The sequence below is a fragment of the Theropithecus gelada genome, chromosome 3 (assembly GCF_003255815.1).
Source record: "Theropithecus gelada isolate Dixy chromosome 3, Tgel_1.0, whole genome shotgun sequence".
Taxonomy (NCBI): Eukaryota; Metazoa; Chordata; class Mammalia; order Primates; family Cercopithecidae; genus Theropithecus; species Theropithecus gelada.
Window position 1 is genome coordinate 125853971 of NC_037670.1, and position 13210 is coordinate 125867180.

At 34.8% G+C, this 13210-nt stretch overlaps 1 protein-coding gene across 2 annotated transcripts in view; it reads left to right on the forward strand.

Moving 5' to 3' along the window:
- MAGI2 (membrane associated guanylate kinase, WW and PDZ domain containing 2) overlaps positions 1-13210 on the forward strand; it is a 1480053-nt gene that overhangs the window by 1109736 nt on the left and 357107 nt on the right. For both annotated transcript variants that reach the window (XM_025379587.1, XM_025379588.1), the window contains exon 7: positions 5697-5754. In XM_025379587.1, coding sequence (XP_025235372.1) covers positions 5697-5754 — 58 coding nt within the window. The remainder of the gene's footprint in view (positions 1-5696; positions 5755-13210) is intronic.

Sequence of the window (13210 nt, forward strand, 5' to 3'; positions counted from 1 at the left end):
CAAAAAAAAAAAAAAAAAAAAAAAAAAAAAAAAAAAAAAAAAAGTCAAGACAATACAAAAGAAGAATACAAGTGCAAAAATCCTACATTCTCATTTTATTTAAATTTCAGTTCTATCAAAATGAATCCAGTGTTCTATGTGTCTGATTTCACATTAATAAAGTGTCAACATGAGACCAAAACCTGGCAAGACACAATGAAAAAAGAAAACTTACAGGCCAATATCCCTGATCAACATAGATGCAAAAATCCTCAACAAAATACTAGCAAACCAACTTCAAGTTCGCAAAAGCAATTGCAACAAAAACAAAAATTGACAAGTGGGAGCCAGTTAAACTAAAGAGCTTCTGCACAGCAGATGAAACTATCAACGGAGTTAAAAGATCTACGGAATGGGAGAAAATATTTGCAAACTATTTATCCGACAAAAATCTGATATCCAAAATCCATAAGAAACTTAACTGAACAAGCAAAAAACAAATAACTTTATTTAAAAATGGGCAAAAGACACGAACAGACATCCCACAAAAGAAGACATACAAAGAGCCAACAAACATGTAAAGATATTCCATATCACTAATCATCAGAGAAACACAACTCAAACCACAAAAGAATACCATCCTATACCAGTCAGAATGGCTATTAATAAAAAGTCAGAAAACAACAGATGTTGGTGAAGCTGCGGAGAAAGGGGAACACTTATATGGAAAGCAGTTTGACACTTTCTCAAAGAACTTAAAATAGAATTACTAGTTGAGCAAGTAATCCTGCTACAGGGTATACACCCAAAAGAAAACAAATCATTTTGCTAAAAGACACATGCACTCACATATTTTTGCTGTAGCACTTTTTACAATAGCAGAGACATGGAATCAACCTAGGTGCCCAAAATGGTGGATTGGATAAAGAAAATGTGGTACATATGCACCATGGAATACTATGCAGCCATACAAAATAACAAAATCATGTCGTTTGCAGCAACATGGATGCAGCTAGAGGCCATTATCCTAAGCAATTTAATGCAAGAAGAGAAAATCAAATATTGCATGTTCTCACTTATAAGTGGGAGCTAAACATTGGATACTCATGAACATAAAGATGGCAACAATAGACACTTGAGACTACTAGAAGGTGAAGGGAAGGAGGGGAAAACTGTTATGTATTACTATGCTCAGTAAGCTGGGTGATGGGATCATTCATATCCCAAACCTCAGCATCATGAAATATACCCAGATAAGACACCTGCACATGTACCCCACTGAAACTGAACTAAAAGTTGTAAAGGTTTTTAAAATGAAGTGTGAGTAGAAGTCCTCTAATCAACAGTAACAGTAAGTGACCTAGATTTTTCCATGTTTTCATTTTGAAGCTATTTTAAACCTCTAAAAAATTACAAAAATAGTACAAAGTGGCTCCACATAACTCCCACTTAGCTGCCACTAACATTTACATCTTTCATAAGTACAGTCATTGAACCCAGGAAATTAATATCCATATAAACTATTAACTAATCTTCAAATCTTATGTGAATTTTTCCAGTTGCTCCACTAATGTCCTTCTTCTGGTTCAAGATCCAGTTCATTATCCCACAACGCATTTAGTTATCACGTCTCCATATTCTCCTTCACTCTGTGATAATATCCCAGTCTGTTTTTCTCTTTCATGACCTCGACCCTCTCTAAGAGTACTTGTCAGTTACTTTATTGAATGTCCCTCCACTTGAGTATGTCATATGTTTCTCATGATCAAAATGGCATTCCTGGCCAGGCACAGTGGTGCGCACTGTGGTTCCAACTACTCAGAAGGCTGAGGGGAGAGGATTGCTTGAGCCCAGAAGTTTGAGTTCAGCTTGGGCAACACAGTGGAACCCCAACTGTTTAAAAATACACACACATAAGGTTATTTATTTTTGACAAGTATACTACAGAGGTAAAGCTGTGCCCTTCTCAGTGCACAGTATCAGAATGTGGATATCTTCTTACTGAGCTAGCATAAAGGGGTCTCTGTTTTCTGTAGTGAAAGTGTACCTGACTAAAAATTAAGTAAATAAATGAAATAATATTTGGGAAGCACAATTAAATTTTAAAAATATAGCAGGCTGACTATGCCAGAATCCAGGCAAAGCTAGGTTTGATCATTTGTTTTTAAATTTGTTTTAAAAAAGCTAGGTTTGATCATTTGTTTTTTTCCAGTTTTAGAAGCTGATATGATTGACTACAAATTAATCTAGACTTTTTCAGGGTAGGAATATTCAATCACTGAATTTGCTCCATGGTTCCATGGCCTGAAGAAAATCTCAATTAAAACAGTTCTTAATGCAGCATTAACCTTGCTGATCTCAAGTGTTTATTTTTTCCTGTTGCATAGTGTATGCTATTCTTTCATCAGTGTGACCTTAATCATCCACAGATTTGTCAGGTATTGTTGAATACAGTATTCTAAATAACCTAGGACCCAAAAGCTCCAAGCTACATGCTTGCCTGATTGGGCGAATAGTTGGAAATTCTTTTTCTCATCTGTTAGTTTAATTTAAAGAAGCAGCAGTTGTTTTCTTTTTGTTAAAACTAATCCAAGTCCAAATAACTTAATTTTCACAGTGAAAGATAATTCTTAACTTTTTAATTTTTCATCATCTAGATGTGTACTCTTCAGTGTATAATGTTAAGAAGTTTATGACTCGTCTTTTTACAAGTGAAGAAAAACTTGTGAAAATTGTGGTTTTTCATTAGCATGCTAGCTTAAATCTTTGTTTTTGAAGCAAAATGTCATTAAAAGAATACACACAAACACACATGTGCCAACACATGCAGCTACACATTCATATATGTACATACATACAAGTACCTTTTTTAACATTAGTTGTATATTTTTACATCCATTCTGATATAAATGAAGCAATGCATGTATCTGTTACTGGTTTCTTGTAAGATTCGGCCAACAATTCCTTGAAAATATTTAAAATGAAACAAATGATGCTGTTTGTAACAGAAAGTTAGAACTAGTGTATAATTTTGCCTCAAAGTATGAGTCTAGGACCTCTAACAGTTCTTAAAATACAAATGTTTATAACGTATAATTTTGTTTCAGCATGAAATAATAGTTTACCTTGAAAATATGAAACAACCAAGTAAATAGACAAAACATATTGATATCTTATGAAAAATAAAGCAGATTCTCCCTAAATTCTGATGAGGACTGCATGATGACAAGTGGGAAAGTATAATAAATAATAAATCGTACCCAGGAAATTTGGCATTGTAAATCTGACAAAGATAAAGAATCAATGAACTCTGCCCTTCTGGGATACATTGCTTAGAACTAGTAATTTACTCAGATTAAAATGAAAGAATCATTTACTTTATAAAAAGATAATTGTACAAACTTTACCATGAAATGCTTCCATATGGCATTGGCATTAAGAAGTAGGACTGTATTCATAAGTTAACTACGTTAGGCTTTTACTCTTTATGTTTATTGAACATGATTGTTTTATATATTATTGCATTCGTAAGATGATATTAAACCTATTATAAATACATATCCATGTATTGAACCATATTAATAAATAACAAATATCCATAACATTAATTGTTGTCCTCTGTATAGTCTTTTACTTTTGGATAAGCTGCTTATAAAAAAAAAAAAAAGGTTTTGGATGAACTGTTTATAAAAGGCGCTCAATAGATACTTGTCAAATGAATTCCTTCTTACTAGATGAATTTGCCAGTAGCTTGGGGGATTTGGTGAAAACCATCTGGATAGTTATTCTCCTTAATCTAAATTAAGTGGTGTTTATGCCTTGTTAAACAGAGTCTCTGAATTGATATTTAAATTGGGTAAGCTTGCTGGAACCAGAGTACAGGGTTTTCAAGTCCTGAGTTGCTGGCATGATAAAATGAGTTAGTACCTAGAAAATCCATTAGTAGTCAAACCACAAACAATACTCAGCAAAGGTTTACTCTTATTATCCTTCTGAAAGAAAGATTTCTTAAGGTACTCTCAAATTTGATGTTGTAAGTTTAAGTTATCCTTCTTCGTATGAATCATATCTTTGGCTGCAGAAATACTCATATGTTCGATTATAAACTGCTTTCCCCAACTCTACTTAGAGTGTTATGAAAGAGAAAGCATTTGCTCTGTGTTAACTTTCTAAAATTGCAGAACTTCTAAACTCTAAAATGTATATGTTTCTAAAAGTTTTGGGTGCGGAATTGTGGATCTGTGTTTAATTTGATGGTACAGAGAAACAAAATCACTCATACACTCTCAGTGAGATTATAAATTAGTACTTTTTCATAAGTTAGGAAGGTGGAAATCTGGTCATATATGTCAAAAACAATAAAAGGATGCATGCCCTTTATCCAAAATTTCACATCTAGGAATTTGTCAATACTATATTACAGAAACATGATAAAAGATTTACATTTTAGTAGGTCCAATACAGATGACACGTGACAGGTAAAAACTGGAAAGCCCCAAATGTTCAAAAATAGAAAAATGATAGAATTACACAACTTCTAGCCATGCAGCAGACTACTACTGTTGCCACCTTAAAAATGATATTGTGCAGTAACACACATTCACATTGAATGACATCGTTGATATTCTGTTAAGTAGGAATGTCAGGCAGTAAAAGTAATATGCACTTTATGGTATAATTTCTTTTAAAAGTATTTGCACATATATGCATAGAAAATTATTTGAAGGGTATTCAACAAAATATTAATGGTGGTTATTTCTGGGTGGCAGGATTGCAGGTAACTTCAGTTTTCTTTTGATAACTGTGCTTTGTCTACAGTGATATGTATTATTACTATAATAATAAAACCCTTAAACTTCACTGAAATACATTTAAACTTATCAATGTATCTTAGGTTTCAAATTATATTTATATAAAAATATCTATCAAGAAAAACACAGTTTTCTTCATATTTGTAGGAGTTAATAATTATAAAACCTTGGTGTATTTGGAAAACAATATTAGGAAGCAAAGCCTAGTTTTCAGACAGCATGTTTTTGCCTGTAATAGGATTTATAGTATTGTTGATATTTTTTAATGTGTGTATGTGTGAATTAACCATGGAGAATTGAAAACATGAACTATATTATCAAGGAAACCATGTTCACAATTTTAGACCTTATTTTTAAAATAAGCCCAAAGAGTGTATTGGCAGCATTCAAATTCTGACCCACGTGGAGTAACAGCAAGCCTACCATCTCAAATAGTGGGGTATCAATTGAGAATTTATAATGTCTTTGTTTCAGTCATCAGAAACAATTTGCCATCCTCAGAAATATATTTTGAAAGATGTGGTCTTTGTCCTGAAATGCTCCTTTAGCAATACAAATAAATAAGAGAACCATATGCACTTTCAGGAAAGCAATTTGCCTTCTATATTGCACTAAATGGTGATAACATGATGACATGCCATCCTACTATTTGGCATGAGACGAATGGCTAGACCCAGCAGTGTATCTGCAGAGAAGAGAGCTCTGGGTTTTAACTGCCAATTTTCAAGTCAGTGCTGCTTATAGTTTCTATAATATGTTCTGAAATTTGTTGCTGACTCTGAATGCTTTGTTCCACTTTGGTAGACCATTTCTGCAATCCATGAACAATTAAATTATATTACTTTTTATTAGAAATTGTGTTATCTGTTCTTTATTTACTGAAAGAAATAACTCTTTATTTTTCAGAGCTTCCATATGGCTGGGAAAAAATCGATGATCCCATTTATGGCACTTATTATGTTGAGTAAGTCTCTAAGTGTGATATTAACTTGTTATTAATATGTTGTGAAATTATGTTAGTATTTTATTTATTGAGCATGTGTAGCTAACAGCCCCTTCATTTCCCTTTCATCTCATTTTGAAGTATCCAGCAAGACTAGCAGCACCAGCTAGCTGCTTCTTTCCTCTCCAGCTGGCTAATTTGTCATTCCTTTCCTTTGACTCAACGATTCTAAAACACCAATTGAAAAAGTGTGTTTCACACTGTCCTCTAAATGAGTGATAATTAAAGATATCAAAGTAAATGCCTTTCATTTTGCAATCAAAATGTTGGGAGCTGACTGGTTGTGCAAACGAGATGTTCTATTAAAACAGATTTTGAAGTCAATTAAATGAATCAGCCATATTTTTTAGTTGAAAAATAAAATAAAATTTAGATTTTTTTTCTTTTCTAGGACCTCATTCCAAATCAACAGTATTCTTTCAGTACATTGGATTTTTATGTTACCTATTGGAGGTTATATTGCAATAATTTGTTGTAGTATGAATGATCCCCCTATGCATCCTTTTATTCAGAACAAAGAAACTATTCAGGTTTAATTACATACACATATGTTTCTTGGAAAATTAAGTAATATTCATAATTTTTAAAAGTTAAATATGTGATTTATGTTTCTAGAACTCTCTCTCCCAATAGATGATTGTTTTTCATTCTTGTCTATTGTTTAATATTCCTAAAGTTATTTGGGTGAATAACAAAGCCTATATATTCCTTATAGGAAACACTACCCAAGAAATCCAAAGGTTGAAAAACAAGACTTTCACATTGTTCCTCAAGATCTCACTTTGTTTTTTCCAACCACATTCTGTTTAATAATTACAGATGGTCAAGGGTTACAGGTTGGCTTTAGTGCTAAATTGTTTTTGTAACAATATTCAAAAACCATTACTGAGCTTTTATTAGGTGTCAAGCCCTTCTTGGCACTGGAGGTGTACAGATAAGTGAAATGTGTGTGCTCTCTGCCCTTGAGGATCTCCCTCAGGAGCACTTGTCTTAATTACTTTCACCCATCATTTTCCTTTGGAAAAGCCCCAGTTTTGGCTCCACAGTCATTTCCAGATTCACAGTGAAGGTGAATTCAGTTCATTTTCCATATGCAGTCTTCTAGCATAGTATCTAATGTATGGTGTCACACGGACACTGAACAGATACAAAAAAGTAAGATAAGTACATAGAGGTATCTCTAACTGCAAAAATAAAGGGACATCATTTATAAATAGTTATAAGGCCTCTGTGTCCCACTAGATTGCTGATGAATTAAAGTACCCATATGTTTTAAATAACATAGTTATAGTCCATAAATAAATATAACACTAAATGTTTCACATAAATGCTAGCTTGTCTTAATTCACTGAATCAAACTGTGCTGTGTCTAAGCCTATTACATCAGATATTCAAGGAAATTCCATGTAAGGAAAGAGAATTGAGTGTGAGGCATATCACATCTTATCTTTAGTATATTTCCTCACAGAATCATTGAAAAAGAACCATTCCTTAGTCCATATGTTGGCAAAATCCATAAAAACCCAGATAGCAAATATTTGGGGTGGAGGATGATACGGCCTCTGTTACAGCTACTTAGCTCTGCTGTTGTAGCTTGAAAGCAACCACCGGCAACATCAGCTATGTTCCACCAAAACTTTATTTACAAAAACAGGCAGTTGGTCATATATTGCCTGCAGGTCATAGTTTGCTGGCTCCTACCCTATTTTAATTCTTCAGATTGTTTTTTCATATCTTCAGCTCCTGTCAAGCTAACTTCCAATGCAGGAAAAGGTTTAACTAAAACCTTTTTTCTCTGTCCTAATCATCTAACAGAGAGGCAAGACAACCCTATGTCAGAAAGCTATGCTTCATCCCTTCTTGATCATTGAGATGTGTGTTCTGCAAGTGAAGATATGCTGCTGGTAGATCCTTTGTAATTAATTATGAAATTGGACACTGGCTGTAACCCTAAATGAAAACTTTTCTTGTTATCTTTATACTTCAGATGTTTTGTGTGTGTGTGTTTGCCTACATCATACTTCTCTCTACATTTCTCCACTTCATTTTCCATGTAACACAGCCATAGTCAGAGAATTATATAGAATTTAGTCAGTTATGTCTTCTATAATTAGATCAAGCTGACATGTTTTAATAGTTTTAGATTTTGAGTGATGGGGAGGTTGTATATACAGGTCACAGTGGGTCAAAATAGTTTAATTTCCTTCCCGTTACACTCAGTTCTATTATTTGTCATGGTCTTGTCCCCATTGTATGATTTTATAGAGTTGACCAGTGTCAGTAATTAGGTGTGTGGGTGTAGCAGGCCACGCAGAAAACTGAGACAAATAAACAGATAATTCAAACTTAAAGACAATGTTAAGTAGAATACTATCCCAATATTTATTGGAAACATCCTTTTGAAAAACTTCATAAACATAATTAAGATACCTGTTATTGTATATGATGTATACATTACTTGAAATGGGGAATATCTTCCATCATCCCAAAAAAACTTTTGAAATATTTTAATTGGAATACACCTATTTACATGGTTTGTTTTAATTCTGTATCTCATCTCTATTATGCTATTATTTTCACAAGGTATATATTGGTTCTGAATAGTAGCCTTGTTTATGGTAACTATAAGAATATATAAGTAAACGTAGAGGTTATTCATCACTTTCAGTATGTAGAGTGTTCTTGTTGGAAGAAGAAAGTCACCTAATTTCTTACCATAAAAGATTGGTAAATGTCTAAAGTTGCTATCTCAACATTTTCAGTATATGTATTACAAATATAAAATAAAAACTGTCTAGACTAAGATTCCATTCATAATTATAGTGATAGCATTAATATCTTAAGGAATTATATTTTAATTGGTAATATTAATATTTAGTTCATATAACAAAGCAATATCTTTTTTGTTAATATATAGTCAAGAAAATGTTGACTTACTGATACTATTAATGATAATGAGCAATGGATTATCTGTACAGCTATCATTTTTATGTTTAATTACACATCCATTCATACAATTGGAGGTACTCTTTACAAGATATGAAAAAGATTCCACCTTCCAACCCAGTAGCAAAAAAGCTTACATGCATGGGCACAAGAGGTCCAGTTTAGCAGTTAGCACCTCTCTTCGGATAGACCAACAACTGGGAATAGAAGTTGCAGGTTGGGCACTGATTGAAATCAATGTAATGTCTCTAGCACAGTTGCATAAACACACATTTTCCTCTCAGCCACAGACAAGCAAATAGGAATTCCAGCAATCAATAGCAGAAGATAATTTACACAGCTAGAAAATGAGAAACCTGGATTGAGCAGGCTTTGACCACTATAACTGACTTTACCCCACTATGCCACTGTTTTGTCCCCTGCAAATTCAATTCTAAGATTTAGGTTTAATATATTCAAGAACTAGAAAAATCATCATCATGTTATGGAAATTGTTAACCTTTATTGAGTGCTTAGTATGTGCCATTAACTGGTCTCAGTGCTTAACAGTTTCTATCACATTTGTAATTCTCTCTATAGTGATAATGAGCTAAATTGTCTTAAGTTTACAGATGAGGAAACCCTGGCTAAAGAAGTTAAGTAACTTACCTAGAACCACACATTATTGAGATGAGGGGCTGAAATTTGGACCCAGGTAGTTTGACTGCGGAGCCCAGACTCCAAACTCTTAACCAAAATGCCTGCTATAAATTTAGCATTTATAACCCATAATGGTCTGAACAAGCCTTTGGGACCCATCCCTGGAGAAGAATGAGGGATTCCTCAAGAACATCTCCTCCCTGGCCTCCCTGTAGTACTGTTCTACAGCAGAATGCCCGACAATGCGAGGTCATGCTGCATCCAGAGCCTCAGGAGACAGGCTGCTGACCCAGGCATTCTGAGCCACCAGCTCCATTACCCACCACTTCGGAGTAGCCCTGGACAACATGGCCACCGAGAGCAAGACGTGAAAGAAAGGGAATCCTTATTGTTTGGACCTTAACATAAAAATGTTGGCCCTCATTTGGATTAGTAGAGGCAACACACAGCTGTTTTAGAGAACAATGGGCCCTACTCAACATCTTTTTAAATTTTATCTGCTGTCTGTGCAAACTGACTATGTAGCAGCAGAAAGAACTTAGCCCAATTTTTCCTGACAGACACCAAATCCGTGATGGTGCAGCACTTAGCACTATGTATTAAGAAGTCCTAAAATTGCTAGCTAGGAATGTAACTGTCACTGTTCATAAAGATAGGAAAATTTTTAATAACAATGTGCAAAATGGAGAGTTGAACAGCTGTGACTTTTGTACAAATGTGGTTCTCTCTCCTCTTTTGTGAAATTATGTCTGCTGGGTACATTTTGGTTTTAATGGCAGCTACACAATTTGCTTAACTAGCTGCTGGTCCAGAAGACACGATTTGCTGGGACAACTTTCATGCAAAACTGCCTTCTCTGGCAGAGACAGAGAAGCAAACCATATAACTGTAGTTAAAATGATAGTGGAGACTGGCAGATGTGATTTTCATGTAAAGGTTTTACAAGTTTTTCATGTGATGTCACACATCTGCTACTATAAAACATTATTTGTATGCAATTCCAGAAAGTATGAAAAATACTGCATAATATCTTCAATGTAACATTTAATGTAAATGGAAAAATTGCATTCATTTCATGGTTAGTGGTTGGTATCCATCATGATGTAGCAAGCTGGGAAGTGGTTAGAAAGAACTTGAACTCAATATATTATCTTAATAATGCTTCATGCCTTTGAGTAGCTTTCTAAATTTTCTAGGAAAAATGTTCCTAACTTTAAAGTTTATAAAAAGTCAGTAAACATATGAAACATTTTCAGTTAGAAATAAACATAAAAGAATACCCTTTTAAAATCTCACTAAGGAAAGCTCTAAATCTTATAAACAGCATTTGGACATATCAATTAGTATCTCTGAGTGGCCAAAAGTATGGACTGCAGAGTTGCACAGTGTGCTAGCCCTGTAGCTCCCCAGCTGTGAGATCTTGGGTAGGCAGGTTATAGACAAGAAGGAGGAGGGAGGAGGAGGAGGAAAAAGATGAGAAAGAAATGAGGAAGGGGAGGAGAGGGGAGGAACGCTTATTGTGCACTTAGTACATGCCAACTGTTATTCCAAGTGATTTACATGTACTAGCTGATTTAATCTTCCCAGAAACTCTAGAAAGTCTATATTATTATCCCTATTTTATAGGTAAGAAAACTGAGCTATAGATATTTTTATAAGTACTATATGATAGAGCCAGAATTTGAACCTAAGCAGTCTTATTCCAGAGTTGGTATTTAGCACTTAACATAGATATGTTCAGTAAGTATTCAATAAATGTTAGTATTTTTTAATCTTGTATATACCAATAATATGTAGAAAGCCTCTCCTTTTGGCATTACTTACTTTTCCAGTACTTTTGTAATTACAGTAGACTTCAAAAAGTGAACAATTCTAAGAGAAACTTTGATTTGGAAAGAAACATATAATCCCATGGCCAGAGTGTGCTACAATGAATAAAAACAGTGTTTCTTCAGAATTATTAACAGTTCCATAGCTGCAGAAACTGGCTTCCAACGGGGTTGAGTCTTCAGTCATTCATAAGGAGGTTATATCGTCATAATTATCTAGAATATGTATCATCTTATATAGCTGGGAATTTCTTATAATAATAGTAGAAATACTAATGTGTAAGGCATTATTTTAGCTTTTTATTTTAACTTTTATTTTAATGTGCTTTTACATCCATCATCCTAGATGACAGTCACAACATGTACAAAAGAGAAGATCAAATCTCAAAGGAGTTAACTGAGTTTTCTAAGGAAATATGACTGATAAGGTCAAAGCAATGCTGATGCCATTTAGAACAAAAAAACAGCCTCTCAATAGAGTAGCTATATTTTTATGTTAATAAGTTGGTTCAATTTTTATACTTTACAACATACTTTCCTCTATTAAACAAGCATAAATCAGTAAACTCCACTTTATAGTTGAACAAAAGGAACAAGGATATCAAATCAAATAGTGAGTATCCTACCTCTAACTGAACTAGAGCCAGCTTTTTTATTAATTAACTTATTTGACCTTAACTTACGACTGGTTTAACGTTTTACGTCTTTCTAGCTGACCCAGGCTGATTTCATAATTTGGGGCATCATTTCTTCCAGCCTGGATAAAACCAGTCATCAGGCCTCAAGAGACATGAGTCCCTAAGATACCAGCAGTAAGTTAGGGGGTCTCCTAGCTCCACACACATGCTTTTTATACTACGTTAACTTTTCTGATAGTTCATAGTTGATAAAATTCCCACTTACCTCCCCCACCTTCTGTACTGCTCACTCATTAAAACTTCAACTGACTCTTACTTTCCTAATGTTTCTTTCAACTACCAGTTAGTTAAAAGGCTTATGGCTTCCCTTTACTCTTCATGACAGAGTCCCTCAACCTTACTTACTTACTTACTTACTTACTTACTTATTTATTAATTGAGACAGAGTCTTACTCTGTCTCCCAGGCTGGAGTGCAGTGGTGCAATCTCGGCTCACTGCAACCTCCGCCTCCCAGGTTCTAAGCAATTCTCCTGCCTCAGCCTCCTGAGTAGCTGGGATTACAGGTGTGCGCTACCACACCTCAGTAGAGGTGGGGTTTCACCATGTTGGCCAGGCTGGTCTCAAACTCCTGACCTCAAGTGATGTGCCCGTCTCAGCCTCCCACAGTGCCAGGATTATAGACATGAGCCATCGCACCCAGCCCCCTCAAATGTTTTTATACCACAATCCTTTCACATGAAAAGAAGTCTCCTGTCCAGTCTCTCTTCTCACCACTACCATCCAGGCAAGATCTGGAGGTGCTTCATCTCCCTATTCCTGAAGTTAGAGGTCATTTTTCCTGCTGTGAGACACTTCACCATTGCTGGCTCATTCTAACAGGATGGACATTTGCTCTCTATCCTAGTCACACTCCCCCACCCCTAAATGTCTTTCCAACTGAACATGAAAGGATAAAAACTTGACTCTGTAATTAAATACACTTTTATTAGCGACTCTTACATCTTATCAACAACCTTACTTGACAAATCTTCTGGTTTCACATAGAGGATGTTTTAGGCACCCAGAAGTTTAAATTGGTTTAATCGCAGATGGACTTTTATAAATAACAATGAATTATTCACCTTGATGTCAGTTATGTATAAATAACTGTTAAATAAAACAAGGTAAAATAAATGCCTTTTTTTTTTTTTTTTTTTTTTTGAGACAAAGTCTCGCTCTGTCGCCCAGGCTGGAGTGCAGTGGCTGGATCTCAGCTCACTGCAAGCTCCGCCTCCCGGGTTCATGCCATTCTCCTGCCTCAGCCTCCCGAGTAGCTGGGACTACAGGCGCCCGCCACCTCGCCCGGCTAGTTTTTTGTATTTTTT